The sequence below is a fragment of the Artemia franciscana genome, chromosome 11 (genome assembly GCF_032884065.1).
Source record: "Artemia franciscana chromosome 11, ASM3288406v1, whole genome shotgun sequence".
NCBI classification, from domain to species: Eukaryota; Metazoa; Arthropoda; class Branchiopoda; order Anostraca; family Artemiidae; genus Artemia; species Artemia franciscana.
The window spans coordinates 6,624,702-6,642,574 of NC_088873.1; the positions used below are offsets into that span (position 1 = coordinate 6,624,702).

The 17,873-nt window shown below is 34.4% G+C and overlaps 1 protein-coding gene across 5 annotated transcripts in view; it reads right to left on the bottom strand.

Annotated features, from left to right (window-relative positions):
- Nucleotides 1-17,035: 17,035 nt before the first annotated feature.
- The window catches only part of LOC136032738 (uncharacterized), a 161,179-nt gene continuing 160,341 nt past the window's right edge, over nt 17,036-17,873 (bottom strand). For all 5 annotated transcript variants that reach the window (XM_065713068.1, XM_065713069.1, XM_065713066.1 and 2 more), the window contains one exon: nt 17,036-17,289. In XM_065713068.1, the coding sequence (XP_065569140.1) occupies nt 17,141-17,289 (149 nt within the window). In that variant the 3' untranslated portion in view covers nt 17,036-17,140. The remainder of the gene's footprint in view (nt 17,290-17,873) is intronic.

Here is a 17,873-nt window from a genome sequence, read left to right on the forward strand (position 1 = left end):
CGTTTTAAGTTTTAATGTCGTTCCTTATTTCATTTAAAAAAAAACTTGTTTTTTTTTATTTAGTTAAACTTTAAGGAATTTACAAAAGATTTTATAACTGCTTTCAGAGAGAAATTATTCTCAAGTTTATATTTCATCTAGAAAGTACAATGTTTCACAAAAAGTTTTCAGCATAAGTTTCCTAGCATGCAAATGTCCATAAAATATTTTTGTAATACAATTTCTCCCAGTCTAGTTTAAAAATGGGCTTGAAGGATATCATACGAAGCCACTGAAAATGTATTAGCAAAAGGGGAAAAAAAATAAAGCAAAACATGTTGCATAATTGTAGTTATAGGCGGCGGTACACTTTGATTTTCTCAAAATTCAAGAAGCTCAATTCAAGAAGACTATTTAAGAAACAGAATTCATGAAGTATCCATTTTGAATAAATCAAATATCAAATTTAATTTGTTAACTGGAGGCAGAGAAGAAAAAATGCTAAAAACTTACAAAATTTGATTTGACGTCTATTAATAATACATCTATGCCTACTAGGAACGCAAAAAGTCTGTCATTGCATGCAATGGTGTTTTATTTACAAAGCCTAAAAACAGAGAAGAGTCAAACTTGAAACAAAACATTCAGAGGAGTTTCAAATACAGACTCAAGTAAAGCTAGAGTTCATAATCTGTATGCATAAAAATAAGTTTTATGTCCGTCTGTTACACTATCTATAAATATAAAAATAAGTTGTATGTATTTTTGTGTTGAGTGTTTGGATATGACGTCTGAAAAATAAAGGAGAAAAAGAAAACTAGAAAAAGAAAAAAAGGTAAAAACTAAAAAAACTAAAAATAAAAAAAAAAGAAAGAAATAACCTAAAAAGAAAAAACCTAAAAAAAAAATAAAAAAAAGGTAACAAACTAAAAAGAAAAAAAATCTTAAAAACAAAAGAAGCTAAAAAACTAAAAGAAAAAATTAAAAAAGAAGAGAAAACACACACACACACACATATATATATATATATATATATATATATATATATATATATATATATATATATATATATATATATATATATTCAATTCAATTTATTTATAACCCATCTATAAAAAGAGGGCGGAACGCCCTTAAGATGGAGTAATAAGAGAAAAAAAAGGTACAAATAAATACAAATCAACGCAATCAAACAATTAAATAAGTAATGCTGACCATGGGTGAGACACTATCGGCATAGAAGAACGAAAATCATGAAGCTTTTTTATCAATATTAGATGTAGGAGAAACTAGGCGGACTATATATATATATATATATATATATATATATATATATATATATATATATATATATATATATATATATATATATATATATATATATATATATATATATATTCAATTCAATTTATTTATAACCCATCTATAAAAAGAGGGCGGAACGCCCTTAAGATGGTGTAATAAGAGAAAAAAAAGGTACAAATAAATACAAATCAACGCAATCAAACAATTAAATAAGTAATGCTGACCATGGGTGAGACACTATCGGCATAGAAGAACGAAAATCATGAAGCTTTTTTATCAATATTAGATGTAGGAGAAACTAGGCGGACTTTGTTCACTAAGTAACTATTTCTAGTCCAAGGAGGGTAACTGAGAAGGAATTTAGCATAATGAAAATATACTCTACGAACAGATAGTTTCTGAGGTTCACTAAAAAACTGCCAAACCGGACAAAGAGAAAGGAGATGAGGTACAACTAGGCTATTATAAATTTTTGCAAGATTTAATTTATCAATATGTTTAATATTAGATGCAATTGAAGCATAAGCAATTCTCAGTTTTTTCTTCAAAAGTTCAAGGGATAAATTCACAGTTTCTTTCATATTTTTTCCAATAAGCATTCCAAGGTAAACTAATTTTTGAGAAAGGGGGACATGAACAATAGCTAAAGATAAAAAAAATAGGGCCACTTGTCTCTTTAAAATTGAAAGCTACAACAGCAGTTTTATCAACATTGAAAGAAAGCCCAATATTTTTATATTCATTATAAAGCTGATTAAACGCGTTTTCACATCCACTAAAAGTACGGCTTAGATTCAAAACGTCATCTGCAAAAGTTATTAAAGACAAGTTAAATCCACGGTGAATACAACAAAAATTAACAGAATTTTGGGCATTTAAAACAGAGTTATTAAATAAAGAAGGTGAGGTAAGGCCACCTTGACGGACTCCTTTCAAAATATCAAAAAGGGAAGATCCCCCCTTTAACTTCGCCTTAAGGTGATGGTACATATACAGAAGGCACTTCACTATACAAAAATTTACCCCTCTTTTATACGCTTCAAATAAAACTTGGGAAAAAATGCAAGAGTCGAAAGCACGAGCAACATCTAAAGCACAAAGGATAATATGGGATCTACTTCTTTCTGCATCAGCAAGAACATTCATTAAAGAAAAAAGGGCATGCTCCCGGCTAATACCTTTTTGGTAACCAAACTGTTGGGGTGGGACATAACATTTAGAAACAATTTCATCCAAAATAACTGACTCAAACAATTTAAAAATAGTACAAGAAACTGTTATAGGTCGGATCGAATCACACGAAGTAAAATCCTTTTTGCCTTTTTTCAGGATAGGGGTTATTTGACCAACTGTAAATTGATAAGGAACAACTCCGTTTTCAATAGACATTTGAAAAAGTAGAGATAAATGATTAAAAAGAAGAGCACTTGCATAATCAAAAATGTCTGGCAGTAATTCCATCAACTCCCGCGGAATTTCTTTCTTTAGTTTTTGACAATAAAACGATACATCATTTGGCTTAATTATAAATGTCGAAGGTTCGTGTTCCTTCAGACAAGCACTTAATTCTTTTTGAAATTTTGACTCAAGAGCAGGATCGGGAGAAGAAAACTCATGCTTATAATAATTTATCCACTCAGGCTCAGGAATATTATTTGCACTAATGTGTTCACAAGGGCGTTCAAATTTTTTCCAGAGCTTCGAAGGGTTCTCTGCAATTTTATGAGCGTTTTTCTCAATAAGATCAACCTTATGTTTTCTTAACACTTTAGCAAAAAAACGTTTAGAACGTAGCCGCAGACCAGTTATAGTCCCAGACTTAGGCCTGCCGCAATCCCTCCAAATATTCAGCCAAATTTTAGAAGACTCGCACGCAGAAATGAGGGAAGGGTTTTTTGACCAACCCTGAACTTGAGAGCCTTTCCTAATACGCTTGCACAGGACAGCTGAAGCTTCAGCACACTTTAATGCATGGTTAATTTCAGCTAGATAGGTGGTAAGGCCGATGGCTATTTCTTTTTCACTAAGGCCAGAGCGCGTGCACAACAAATGAAAGGGTACCTTTATTTTATTTAATATTCTGTCACATTCAAAACGAAACATCTCGCGGTTAACTTCTTTCCAGTCTTTTATATAAAACTACTTTTTATCTGGCTGTTCAGGGGCATGAAATGAAGCATTTATTTTCAACTTTATTGGAAGGTGATCCGAATAAAAGCCATCACAAATTACCTCGACAGTTTCACAGGGGAAAGATGCAATAAAATGATCAAGGTTAGAAGTCGCTGACAGGACACCAATAAACGTGAAAGTTTCTGTTTTGTCAGCAAATGAGTAGGAAGGGGAGAGGGAATTCAGAAGGAGTTGGGTTCTTGGCGATGAACTGTCTGTTAAGTCACAATTAAAGTCTCCTGCAATCAAAACTCGAGCATTTGGACGCTTTGAAACTCCCTTCACAAAACTCGCTAGCTTTTTGCAAGCATTTATGAATTTATTCTCTGATTGCGAAGAGCAGTAATTAGTTGGCAGGTAAACGTTTATACAGATTAGGTCCGAAAATTCGGCAGCAATGAAATGGTCATTCGCCTCAAGGAGATTGACGGGAAATTGTGAAATAATAGCTAATCCGCCTGAAGGTCGGCCACGGCTCTTATTCATTTTCGCTGGGTGAAATAAGAGATAAGAATTCTGTGAAATGCTGAGTAAATTTTTCCTTTCATGAGACAAAAAATGTTCTTGCAGAAAAATTATTTCATTTGTACTTAAAAGTTCAGAGAGGACTAGGCCTTTGTCAACCACTTTGCAATTGATATTCCATGATAAGAGACTCAAGGCTCGAGCAATTATGCTGACTTAACTTTACTTAAAAGTCCTTGGGCGACTGGACATTTGAAGCTGTAACAAGGATGATCCTGTGATTTGCACAATGCACACTTCTTGGGCCTTTGACAAGGAGATGTTTTGGAGCTTGAATGACCATGGTCACCGCAGACTGCGCAAATAGCTTCATTTTTGCAGCTACTGGATATATGTCCGTAAGCTTGACACTTGAAATATCTTACCGGGAGGGAGAGATACTCACCCACTTTGATCCTCTCATAATCTATGACTGGGGAATTTTTTATGGCATTCATAAGATCAACTTTGGTTTCAAATTGCAATCGAAACGAGCGGGTGTTGCCAATCTGTCTTGAACTGACACATTTAGGAATCAGTGCGCAAAGTTCATCGTCATTTATATTGCTGGGGACAAATCGAGCAATACCGAGGTGAGAGGGGCTCCTGATTGTTGCAGAAAGAGATTTATTACCGTTCTGAAAGACCCCAACAAGAGTTTTTGCATCAGCCTTGCTAGCTGTAACAACTCGCCAATTATCTTTTCTGGGCTGAACTTCGAAAATTTTAGAGCACTCTCTGCACACATTTTTTGCAAAAAGTCCTTCCTCAAATCGGACTTCGTGAGGTCAGAGGGCAAATTATGAATGATGTTTCAATAAACGTCTATAGGGAAATCAGACCAGCTTGAGCTAACTGTATTAATAGGTTGTATCCAAAATAAGGTGTTTACCAATCGAACTCTCAAATAAAACTTATATATATATATATATATATATATATATATATATATATATATAAAGCTAAGAAATTAAAAGAAAAGAAAAAACTAAAAAAGAAAAAATTAAAAAAAGAAAAACTAAATAAAGAAAAAACCTGAAAAGAAAAAAAACTAAAAAAAAATATATAAAAAACTAAATAAAGAAGAAAAAACTAAAAAAGAATACAAATTAAAAAAGAAGAAACTAAAGAAAATAAAAAAGAAAAACTAAAATAACAGAAAAACAGAAAAAACATCAAAAATCTAAAAAAATAAAAAATAAAAAAATGAAAAACTAAAAGACTAAAAAATCAAAAAAGCTAAAAAAATAAAAAATGAAAAAACTTTTGAATAATAAGTATTCAAAAAAATGAGGCTCTTTCAATTTTATTAAATTGTATAAAATGTAAAAAACTGGGAATTGCACAAATCTATATATATATAAATAAGTTGTCTGTGTGTGTGTGTGTCGAGTGACATCATGTTTGTGTGTCGACTGACGTCATGTTTGATGATTGACGAATTTACACATCGGGACACAAATGACGACCGGGACACCGGGACATCTATATATATAAAAATAAGTTGTCTGTGTGTCGAGTGACGTCATGTTTGTGTGTCGACTGACGTCATGTTTATTGATTGACGAAATTACACACCGGGACATCGGAACACAAATGACGACCGGGACACCGGGACATAGGGAATATAAATGACGAGTTGGACACTCAAAGAGAAAGCGACCGGGACACAAGGAATGTTTGATTAGCAATCACCATCAACAAAGCACCGGAACACAAATGACGACCGGGACACAGGGAATATAAATGACGACCAGGACCCTCAAAGAGAAATTACAGACCGGACACATTATTAAAATAATGAGGTATAGATCTGAATACAGATTGTTTTTCCTCATGGACAATTATGTGTTGCATGTCCAAGAGTCGGTAAACCTGGCAATCTATTTATATGCACAGACAATGGGACAACGAAGAATATTCGCAAGTTTTACGTAGTTAAAAACATATATATATATATATATATATATATATATATCTACCTATATTCACAGGTGGGACACAGCGCGCGCGCGCGGGGGGCTTGGGGTGGGGCGCGAAGTGCCCCCAATATATATATATATATATATATATATATATATATATATATATATATATATATATATATATATATATATATATATATATATATATATATATATATATATATATATATGTATGTATGTATATATATATATATATATATATATATATATATATATATATATATATATATATATATATAGGGGATCACTGCGCCAGAATCACGTAACTGACATGGATAATTGTGTTGCGAGAGCAACACTTAGGTTTTGTCCCGTTTTTTTTTTTCCTATGCCACTGATCTCAGCTTATTCCTGGAAACTGGTAGAGGTCTAACCTGTGCAGTTTTACGGAAAGTGTTGACCTCAGGGCGGGTCGATGAATATGACATTACATATGGAAAGCTACGCAGAACTCTTGCCTGGGGCCAAAAAGGATGGTTTTTGCTTGTCCACGAGCCAGAGCCTATGGTGTGCGAAGTGAAGTGGAGTTATATAGCCTATTTCAGAGAGGAGTAGCTGAAGTTGGGCAACCAAGCTTTCGTTTCATCAAGCCTTGTTTCTACTTTCGAGTGGAAAGCTCCGTTCTAGTAGGCAAGCAGGCAGGCACCACTTTCAAAATAAGTTTGTATAAGTGTTAAATATATGTGGCAGTTACCCGGCCCTACAGCCAATATATCTTCTTTGAGTGATTGATGGAAAAATTTACAGAAGCAAAAATGTGGCATTTTCCCACGGGTCCGAAAGTCTACTGAAAAGTCCGAAAGTCTACGAGTCCATCTACTGCTTCTACCCATTTCTCTTCGTGATTTCAGCTGAGTTTATCATTCGGTTTTTCGGACTTGGGATTGCGGTAGAGAAATGGTATCAGATGTGCCTAATAAACTTTAAAAATTCTCTCATTGCTAAAGAAATTGGAGCTTATCCTTTGCTTCTTTCTAAGTGGTGACGTTAGAAAGTTGGCCTACGGCAAAAAAAATTAACTTTTGAACTAAGACAGATAGAAATTTTTTCGACGGCAATCAATCTATTTTTTGGTACAAAAATTCCTTCATGAGGTATGCCAGTTTTAAAGTTTCAAGGGGTTGACAACTTCAGTAGTATGGTACACACTGAAACGAAATCTAGGCCGATACAAATTGTGAGACATATAGAGGACTTGTAAGCAACAGTCGGCTGTTAAGTAATAATCACCTTCTGCAATGAGGGGTCAGCAACTTTTGCTAGTTGGTGTATCTATTATTTGTTTCCAGTGTATTTGATGGAGAAACCAATTTGGTTCCTGTGGTAAGACATATAGGAGACTAGTAAGTAGCAATCTGGTGTTAGGCTACAGTCAACTTCAGCGATGAGGGGTTTGCAACTATGCTAGTTGGTGTACTCATTTATTTGTTTCCGGTGAACATGATGCCTATCACGGGAGAGGGACTTACAAGTAAGAATCAGCTCACTTTGGGCGAGAAACGGCTGTTAGCTCATAATCATCTTCGACAATGAGGGGTTTGCCACTTTTGCTAGTTAGTGTACCTATTATTTGTTTCCGATGTATTTGATGGTTAAACTAACTTGGTTCCAGTGGTAAGACATGTAGGGGAGTTGTAAGTAATAACCGGCTGTTGGGCTACAATCATCTTCAGTGATGAGGGGTTTGCAGCTTTTGCTAGTTAGTGTACCTATTTATTTGTTTCCGGTGAACTTGATGTCTATCACGGGAGAGGGACTTGTAAGTAAGAATCTGTTCACTTTGGGCTAGAAATTGGTACAAATTGGTGCACATTGTATTCGATCTCTTTAAATCTGACAGAATTAAGTGTTTACGAAGCGGGTACAAATGATAACGTAAAACAATGAGGTAGTTCTGTAATAATTAGTGTCATCTATGGCATTTTAATCCTGAAAAGTTACGGATAGCTTTATAATACCAACTAGATTATACAAGATATTTTTCCAAGTTTTCATCCGTCATGATGTCTACTATTGAAAAGGACAAAGTTCAACTGGCTGCAAAATCAACTTAGTCCCTTCTTTCGATATTATTTTGTAGTTGTTGTTTTTTTAACGCTGAGGAATAGCCTTTGGTCATATGGTAACTGATTGCGTTCTTGTTTGAGTATACCGTTTTAAAAACTTTGATAGGCTCACAAATTCATCATTTAACCGATAGTGAAGAAACAAGCGCAAACGAGATTATAAAATAATGAGATAGTTTCGTAATAATTAGTAGAATATCATCTATGGTATTTTGATCCTGAAAAGTTAGGGATAGCCTTATAATACCAACTAGATTGTATAAGATATTATTCCGAGTTTTCATCCGTCACGATGTCTACGATTGAAAAGGATAAAGATTAACTGGCTGCAAAGTCAATTTAGTCCCTTCTGTCGATACTATTTTGTTGTTGTTTTTTCAACGCTGAGGAATAGCCTTTGATCATGTGACTACTAATCAATAGCGAAGAAACAAAACCAAAGTGCTGCTCTCGCAACACTTTAGTCGGCGAAGCCAGGCAAAGGGTGTCGCAACACTTCACGTTACCCAGGCAACGTAGGTCTAGTTTTATTGCTAATCCTGGGTCAACTACTTTATTGTACTAAAAATCAATCACCGTGGCTGTAACAAAAAGGCATTAAAATGTGTTATGACATATGAAATAGAAATAATAAATAACTATATTTAAAAATGAAGCCACAATCTGTTGTTGAAAAACACAACTCTATCAAAACAAATTTGTTTTAATTTAGAACAACAATTTTTTTTCACAGTTCAAATCAAATCAATAGCAATTGTGACTACTGATTAGGGGCCCCTCCTAAAATCAGAGGGCAGGGCTATAGCCTCCACTAGCCCTCCTAATAACACAATTGGTGGTCACTTTAGATTTTTTTTTCACATGGCATTTTATAAACAGACGAGAACCAAACAAATAAATCGCCGAAACTGTTAAACAACTATCTTTTCTTCATAGCATGGTAAACTGGGCTTTTAAATTGGCTGATTCTCTTGGTGTTTCATCCCCAAAAAATCTAATGGAAATGCCAAATTCAGAATTGAGAGCAAAATCATTTTGCTTTGCCAACATTACCTCCAAAACAGTGAGTTCGGCCATGGTGGTTGAAAAGGCGTTCTAAGGTATTCTACGGAAAACGTTGTAATGCTAATTCCCAAGTAAATCTGACAAAGTTTTCAACTATGATTTATAGTTTGCTGCTATATAGCGACACAAAAAAATTATCATATTTTTTAAGGGTTTTTAAAGAGTTTTTTTTTTAGTTTTAATAATCTATAGACATTGATGTCTAACTACGTAGTCTTGCTCCTGTTTGAGGTAATTTCTGTTTGTTAAAACATTTTACTTGGTTATTCATTTGATTTTCTGTTCATTTTAGGGTTTATTTTATTACCCAGTAACTATATCCCTATATAATCCCTCGCGTTTCCCTATGTTTAGTATGCCTTACTTTTCCTTGTACGTTTCTTAGTAGTATCCTTTACGTTTGATATGATGATTTTTTTTTTAATTTGCAAGAAAATAAAGCTTGATTTTATCCTTTTTTATACGACCACCCATTCTGTAGAACTCTTATATACTCCCAGGGCATAACTTACATCCCATGCTCTAAGGGCTCTTGGGGGGGGGGTATCCTCAAAAACACAATTTTTGGATCTTCAAAGTAGACTGAACAAAATGGCTATCTCGAAATGTTGATTGGATGTGTTAATGGAAATGAATTTGTTTCAGTTCTAGCTAAACTACATTTTGGAACTTTGAGTTTTCATATTTTACCACTTTGGAGCTTTAGACTGCTAAATCGACAGAATACAATTGTATTCTTCCACAACAATCCCGAATGCCACGCCGAAGTAATATTCGGCAGTGGCGGATGATGTTATGCTCAGTGGTAATGAATTACCTGCGTGCCATCAAAAACTAATTGACAGCACACCGTCAACTTATCGGCGTTTGATTATAAGACTCAAGTCGAAATAAATTTATTTGCACCATGTCTGGTGCAAGAACTTTCAAGGTAATCAAATTTATGAAATTTTACTACATATTTTACTACATTTACTGGTGTTTCCTGAATAACTTCTGGTCTTAAGACATATATTCCACTTTTTTGACTACCCTGTACCTAAGCCTTGTTTTCAGGCCGCAAACATTCAACACGGAGTTCAACACGGGGTGCAAATCATAGTTTTAAGTGTCGTGTTCAATACGGTGAATGTGTTCTCAAAATCCATATTCAACCACGCTATTCTGGCAGGTTAAACCAATTTGGACCCAAAAACCAATTTGGAAGTGTGATCCTTTGCTGAAAAAAGTCAAGAATAATACCAAATTCTGGTTGAGAAACTGGTCTGCCTGTGGTCGACCTTCTCGGGGTACTGTGTTTGATCTAAAACAAAAGACGAAACTCGAATATAAACGCCATCTTCGTGCTGCTCATTACTCCGGTGAAACTTTTCCGAAAAGTAATAGTGAGTGGCGAAAAGTGATAAATTCTGCCAATTTTCCGGATGCAAGTTCTAGTGATATTATACCTCGTCCATCTTGGATTGAACATTATTCAAAAATATTTTCGAAAGTTAACTATGCAGTGCATAAGCATTTCTCACGTTTGCTCGAAAAAAAATTTGCCGTCACGTTTATGTCAGAGACATGTGATTCCAGTTGAAAAGTGGGCTGTTGTTAAGGGTATTAAGGGTTTAAAATCAAAATCTTTGGATATTGATGGGATTAGTGTTTTGAATCTTGTTCCGAATTCTTTTGAACTGGTATCTCATCTCCAACTGTTTTTTCAAATGTGTTTTAGAAGTTCGTGTGTGGCCGACTCGTTCTTATGCGGTAGCGTTACATCACTTTAAAAAAAAAAGAAAAGATCCGGTTTCTTGTAGTTCTTATAGGCCCATAACGGTAGCTTGTACTCTTAGAAAGCTTTTTGAACACTTCCTACTACCTTATATCACTAAGCTTGCTCTAAATGATGATAATCAATTTGGTTTTAGATCAGGGCTAGGCTGTCAGCATGCTCACCGTGCTTTGACCTCTTTATTAAAAGATGCCCATCGCACTCGTCGAGTACTTCGTTTCGCAACCCTAGACTTGCCTAAAGCATTTGACAGTGTTTTTCATACTCAAGCACGGACAGCATTATGCCAGAGAGGTGTCTATACGTCGGTAATTCAGGTGCTTCGTTTTTGGTATTCCCATTCTTACCTTCGCCTTAAGTCATTAGATAATTCTTATTTTGGTCATATCCCTGTTCGTTGCGGTGTAAGACAAGGGGGAGTTCTTTCGCTGTATATTTACATTTTCGATGTAATATCAAAAATATTGACTACGTGCCTACTGGAACCATCTGATATCTCATATCTGGCTTACTTCTGTTGACTGGTGATCTAAAACGTATTCGCATAAATTATTACCGGTACTGCAAATTTCTTTTATATCTACCTCGTTCTTACCGGAATACAAAACTGGTTAGAAATTATTGTGCGACGGATATTACTGGTGCTTTCGAAAAATTATCTGCCAAGCTAGCTATTGAAGCACTTTATAGGCTAGGATGTTTTCATCGCATTATCCGTCTTTTTTCTGTATGTGATTAATTTTGTTTCTTGTATTACTTTTTCTGTTTTTCTTTTGTATTTTACTCCACTTAACCTCTGTTTTGTGAAGTGGGTGATAAATAAATTATTATTATTAATACTAAAAAAAAAAAAAAATGCTTGTACCCACTTTACCATTATTTTTTCTTCAATGGCATCGCAGCAAAAACTAAAGGTGGACGTAATGAGCATGGCGTTGTGTGACGCTGCTGATTCCCGTTTCATGGCTCTTCACCCAGGAAGTACAATGAAGGATTGGGGGCTAGCCGTCCTTTGCTTTCGCACACTCTTCCTCTTTATCTTCCTCAGCTTTTTGCGAGGTACATATTTAGAGCTGGCCTTACTCTGGCGAAGCATACTGATTTATGCCACTGACCTCTATTCCAAACTAAATGACCAGCAACACAAGGATTCAAACTCAACAACACAAGGCAACACAACAGCAACACAAGGATTCAAACTCAACAACACAAGGCAACACAACAGCAACACAAGGATTCAAACTCAACAACACAAGGCAACACAACAGTAACACAAGGATTCAAACTCAACAACACAAGGCAACATAACAGCAACACAAGGATTCAAACTCAACAACACAAGGCAACACAACAGCAACACAAGGATTCAAACTCAACCTGTCCACAAGAGGACAGGAGAACCATTGCGCCGAAACTAGTAATTAGTAACAATGGAGTCCCCCCACAACAAAAAACCTGTACAAAAGAGTCTTTAAAAGCGGGGGGTTTGGGGGGGCGGCAGCCCCCCAACTGCCTCTCCTAATTCCTGTAAGTTTTAAGGTTCGACTTTGGGACGCAGCCTCTTTAACTCTTTAAGAAAACGAAGTTTTTTTCATATTATTTTTGGAAATAAAGTGTGTCTTCCCCTATTAGTTGATTTTAGCTATAGTAGAGAATGTCAGGTTGAATGATTAGTATCTTAGAAGTTTAGTGAAGACTTTATATATATTTGTTTGGCGAAAAGAAAAGAAAATTCATAAAAAAAGGTACTTGTAGAATATCAAGGCTAGTTGAAACTCGTTTAAAAATGGTTATATTGTAGTGAGGAGAACAGAAACAAGTTAAGATAATCTAAAGCCCGTAGTTGACGAGTAAATACAAAAACATCTAGAGAAGAATCCACAATTTTTTCAAATGTCACGGGCTAAGGATTTGGGCTGCTTGCCCTGCAAGCACTTTTGAATCTTAAAAAAGACACACGAACTTTTAATTCCAAACGAATTAGCATCTTCAAAAGTTTCAAGATATTACTAGCTATGGTACAGTAGCGCTACCTATAATATTACTTTATTCCTTTTTGAAAACCAGAATACATATGTAATGCAAAGAAAATTGTTCCGTCGCTCCCTACCAATTTACGTAAAAACAAGTTTTAGGTAAGAGCACGCTATCTTTCTACTTACAAATCTGCTAAAGGACATTAAATAAGAGATGGATTTTTGATTTGACGTGTGGCTGATGTCGCAAGCAGTTCTGACTTATTTATTTTCACGTAGGTTTTGCTTACAGCTCAAACAAAAGATGTCGATTCCGCAATAATTATTTGTCTAGGATATTTAGACAGGTCTATAATCTAAAATTGAAGATGATAGTTTGCTATTTTGAATCCTGAAATGTGTGCACGATGAATTGTATTACTGTTGCTCAGGATAACGTAAACTGTAAACTGTTTACAATTACGTAAACGTAATAACGTAAACGTAAACTTAAACTGTATCTTCAAAGGGGTGGATTTTCAAGGGGTATATCTTCTTCAAGGGGTATATTTTCAAGGGTATATATCTTCAAGGGGTCACTAATTATGTTTCCGGATGATTTAATGAGTTTGACATTTCCCAACGACGCTTTGTGAATTTTGAGCGTCTCCAAAAAGAGTATGAACATATCTACTCTGCCTTAATTTTAACACTAATAAAACACTTGTTCCACGTTTTGACTATAAAGGATACAGATGTTCAGCAAGACAATCTGGCACTGAAGTTCATTCTGCTAGTAGTGCTATTTACCTGGGACTGAAATTTATGCTCTTAAGGTCTGTGCTGTGTATGCATTCTTGGTCTTAAACATTTTGTATATAAGTAGGGCAAAACCATTTTCAGCTACCTAATAGCCTAACAGTACCTTACGTACTAGCTGTGGATCCTGTCTGTCTTTTTTAATTATGGTAAGAAAAAGTAATTTTATTAGCTTTGTTTTGAATTTGGGAATGTTTTGATGGAGCTCCCAACAAGCAAATCCTTCATGCACAAAAAGAATCGATTTTAAACGCAGCTGGTGCTACTGAGATTTATATTCATGATTTTTTTTTATTGAATACCCGAAGTTTACCCATCTTTGGTCATTTTTGTTTTTCATATACGGAATATTTCTCTCTGTTTTAATTTTTAGTGTTGCTAATTACTTCAAGTTGAAATGAAAACTTGGTGAAATAAAAACTAAACAAGACAGTTTACTTGTAAAAACTGTTATGACTCGAGAAATTTTCGTTCTTTTTACTGGCTCAAAATTTCATGTAAATCAAGTCTTTCGTGTTTTCTTCTTTTTTTTTCTTACAAGGCACATTTGATGTAACAAGAATGACAGATATAGTAATGGGTAATAAGTGGGATGTTTTGGTTTTCTTTTCTTACAAACATTTAATGATTAACGTGATCCGGGTGATTACACATAACGTAATTTGCTTATGGAAACACGCAAGAATGCAAGAATAAATAAATGGATTGAAAGTGGGTTACGGTAGTGGACAAATTTAGTTTCCTGAATGTCCAAGTTTTCAAGAGTAAAACCTAAAATTTATTGCACTTTTACATTCGTATGGGTAATGGCTAATTTTGGTTCCCTGAATCCGTAAGTTCTTTTGAGTAAAATCGAAATTTGAAAGCAGTTTCAAGTCTCTAACTGCAGCAGACAGGTTTTGCTTCCTGAATCCCGCAATTCACAGACAAAAGTTAAAATTGAAACGCTTTTAAGTGGACAAGTTTGGTTTTAGGAATTCCAGATCTCACTAACCTAAAGTTAAAAGCTGGAAAATACTTTTAGATTCGTAGCTGCAGTAGATAAATTTGGATTCCTAAATCCCAAAATTCTCTAGACAAAAGCCAAAAATGAAAGCACTTCTAAGTTTGCAATATAAGTGGACAATTTTAGTTCTCAGCCTCCAAAAATTCTTTTGACTAAAATTGAAACTTGACAGCAGTTTCAAGTCCATAATAGCAGTGAACAAGTTTGGTTTCGTGAATCCTAGAATTCTCTAGATTAAAGTCCATAATTCTCTTCCCTTTATCAAAAACATTTGGCCAAGCACCGTTAGTCCTGATGACCAATCAATACCCATCTTGATTGAGTTAGGATAGAGTCATCCTATGTAGGTCCACCCTGATTGACTACTCATTTTAAGGCCACTTACCCTGAAAAAGGCAAATGAACTCAGGGCTTAAGCTAAAGATTGTAATAAAGTCAGTTTGGATGAGAAAAATTGTTGCAACGGCTACTGTTAGCTCTGTGTCTACTGTCTTGTGGCAAAAAATACATAATTTCACATTTTTGTTGATGGGAACTTGAAACTTCTACTTTAGGGTTCTCTGATACGCTGAATCGTATGGTGTAATTTTCGTTAAGATTCTAAGAATTTTAAGGGGTGTTTCCCTCTATTTTATAAATAAGGCAAATTTTCTCAGAATCGTAACTTTTGATGGTAAGACTAAACTTGATGAAACTTATACATTTAAAATCAGCATTAAAATGCCATACTTTTGATGTAAATATTGATATCAAAATTCCGTTTTTAGAGTTTCAGTTACTATTGAACTGGTCACTCCTTACTACAGTCCGTTACCACGAACTGTTTGAAAATTGTTGCAAAGGCCACTGTTAGCTCGAAAAGGCAGCCCCGTCAGATAGCTACTCTTTCACCTGGTACCGTCCGGTACCTGGTACCAGTACCATCTAGATTTGATGAACATCTTAAATTTTACTAATCACTTTCCCTGTCTAAAATAAGGGTGTCAGTCAGCTTCTGCTGGTACAGGTATTGAAAAACTAGAATTAGTGTCTCAAAAAATCGTTTAACAACTTTGTTTTAACAAAAAAAAGCCTTCTACTTGTGATTACAGAGTTATTATAATTTTATCTATTCTGGATATTTTTACGATTTTCCTAACGTTAAGCTTAATAGGTTGAATGACAAATTTTATTTCACACCCTTCCAGGCTCTCAAATCTCCTCACGTAATGTTTATTTCTATGCAGTATGCTTGAGTTACTACAATTCCTTGAGCTGACATAATTACTTTTCCAAGAAATCCATTGTGTTATGCAATGGAAGAACGATTCAGCACTATAAAAAGCTATTAATTAAAAAAATAATTCAAGTTTAAACTGAATTTAGAACACTTACTCTAGCGTCAAAAGCTTGACACCGACAAAATTAGAGAGTTTTCTGAGGTGAAAATTGCGTAGTGTAACGTTTGTAGTTCATGTCCACGCTACAGCTTCATTTTAATGAGACGCTGAAGAATAACGGGGAATTTTCAAGTTAGGGTTTTATAAGATACACTATTTTTAAATTTATCAGTTTAAAGTTTGTTTTTAACAGTCATCGTTATTTTTAACGTTCAGTATTTTGATGTCTGAAAATTTTCTCATAGTGTATAATGAGCTATTGTGGAACTAGTCCAAGAACGCATCGGAAGACAGACACAAAAAAGAAAAACCGTATACTCTTTTATGAGGACTGGAGATAACTATCCTTGTTAATTCAAATCAAGTTCTTGGGGTTTCATTTTCCTTCTTCTGTAGATACAAAAGAGGAAAAAAACCGCGTACTCTTTTGTGAGGAACGGAGAAAACTATCCGCGTTGATTAAAATCAAATTTTTGTGGTTTCAATTTCCTCCTTCTGGAGTATAAGTGGTAAAACCCAACAAAGAACACAGCTCATGACATTTTTTAATCAAAATTTATGTAGACAAATAAAAAATTGACAATGATTGACATGATTGGCATGATTGATAATCATACCCTAAGAGTTTAAACTTAATAACTCTCAGCCGTTCTCAAGATTTTGCAGATACGCCTTTTGATAGACTGGATACATTTAGCGTCCCATGATTCCGACCGTACTTGAATTATAGTGTGTACATTTCTATGAGGACCGGAAAAAATATCCGCGTTGATTCAAATCAGGTTCTTGTGGTTTCAATTTCCTCCTTCTGCAGCATAAGTGGTGAAAACCAGCAAAGAACACAGCTCATTCATAAATATTGAATATTTTTTGACAACATTTATGAAGGCAAAAAAAAATCACAATGGACTGACTCAAGCATTAAAACTCAGAATAATTAGAAATGGTTCTGTGTAAGGGGAAGGGGAGCGATGGAAAAAAAATCTATGGCTGTAGTTTGTTTTTAATTCGTTCAAACAATAATTGAAACTTGGTCAAAAATGTATTTGATAAAAAAAAAAAACTAAAGCGAAAAAGTATTGCAGGTTTAGTATAACTATCAATTCAAAAAATATGGTTATTACAGTTTCATGGACAAAACTGGTCAGTGTTTCCATTTGCTATTGTTGAACAATCAAAATCTTCAGCTGAACTAACGTCGTTATTATTAACACTTTTGAGGGAAGTATTCTGCTCAAGAAGCTTTCCTATTCCACAATGAATATAAGCTGTATCTCCTGAAAAAAGGAATAAGGCTTAGAAAAAAAAATATTTACTTTCTATAACATTGACAATTTAAAGTCTAAGAAGTATGGCACTTGAAAGGTGGTATAATTCTTGAAAAGTGAAGTCTTTTAGGTGTCGAATCGAAAGGTTTAAATATCTAAGGATTGCCAATTGAAATTGGTGAAATTTTTAAAATTTGGTCTTCGAGCTGTCAATTTTAAAAAATTGAAGATCTTAATTATGGGAATTAGTGATATTTGGTAAAAATCCATAAAAAGGTCAAGAACTTGCGGAATTTAAAAGTATAAGAATTTGAATGATGAGATGAATTTGATTCTTTTTTTTTCTTTTATCAAAGAATTTGAAAAAAGATGAAAAGAATTGTAAAACATGAAAAGAAATATGAAATTCATACAAGGTGATTAAATTATAGCTCGAGCTGGTATATGTGTATTAAGGCTCTTTAGAGGACTAGGTATTATAATATTTAAAACTAGAGTAAAAAGAGAAATAGATTTCAAGCAGTTCGTGATAACAAACTGTTAGTAAGGAGCGTCCAGGTTCAATAGTGGCCGAAATTCTCTAATAAACAAAA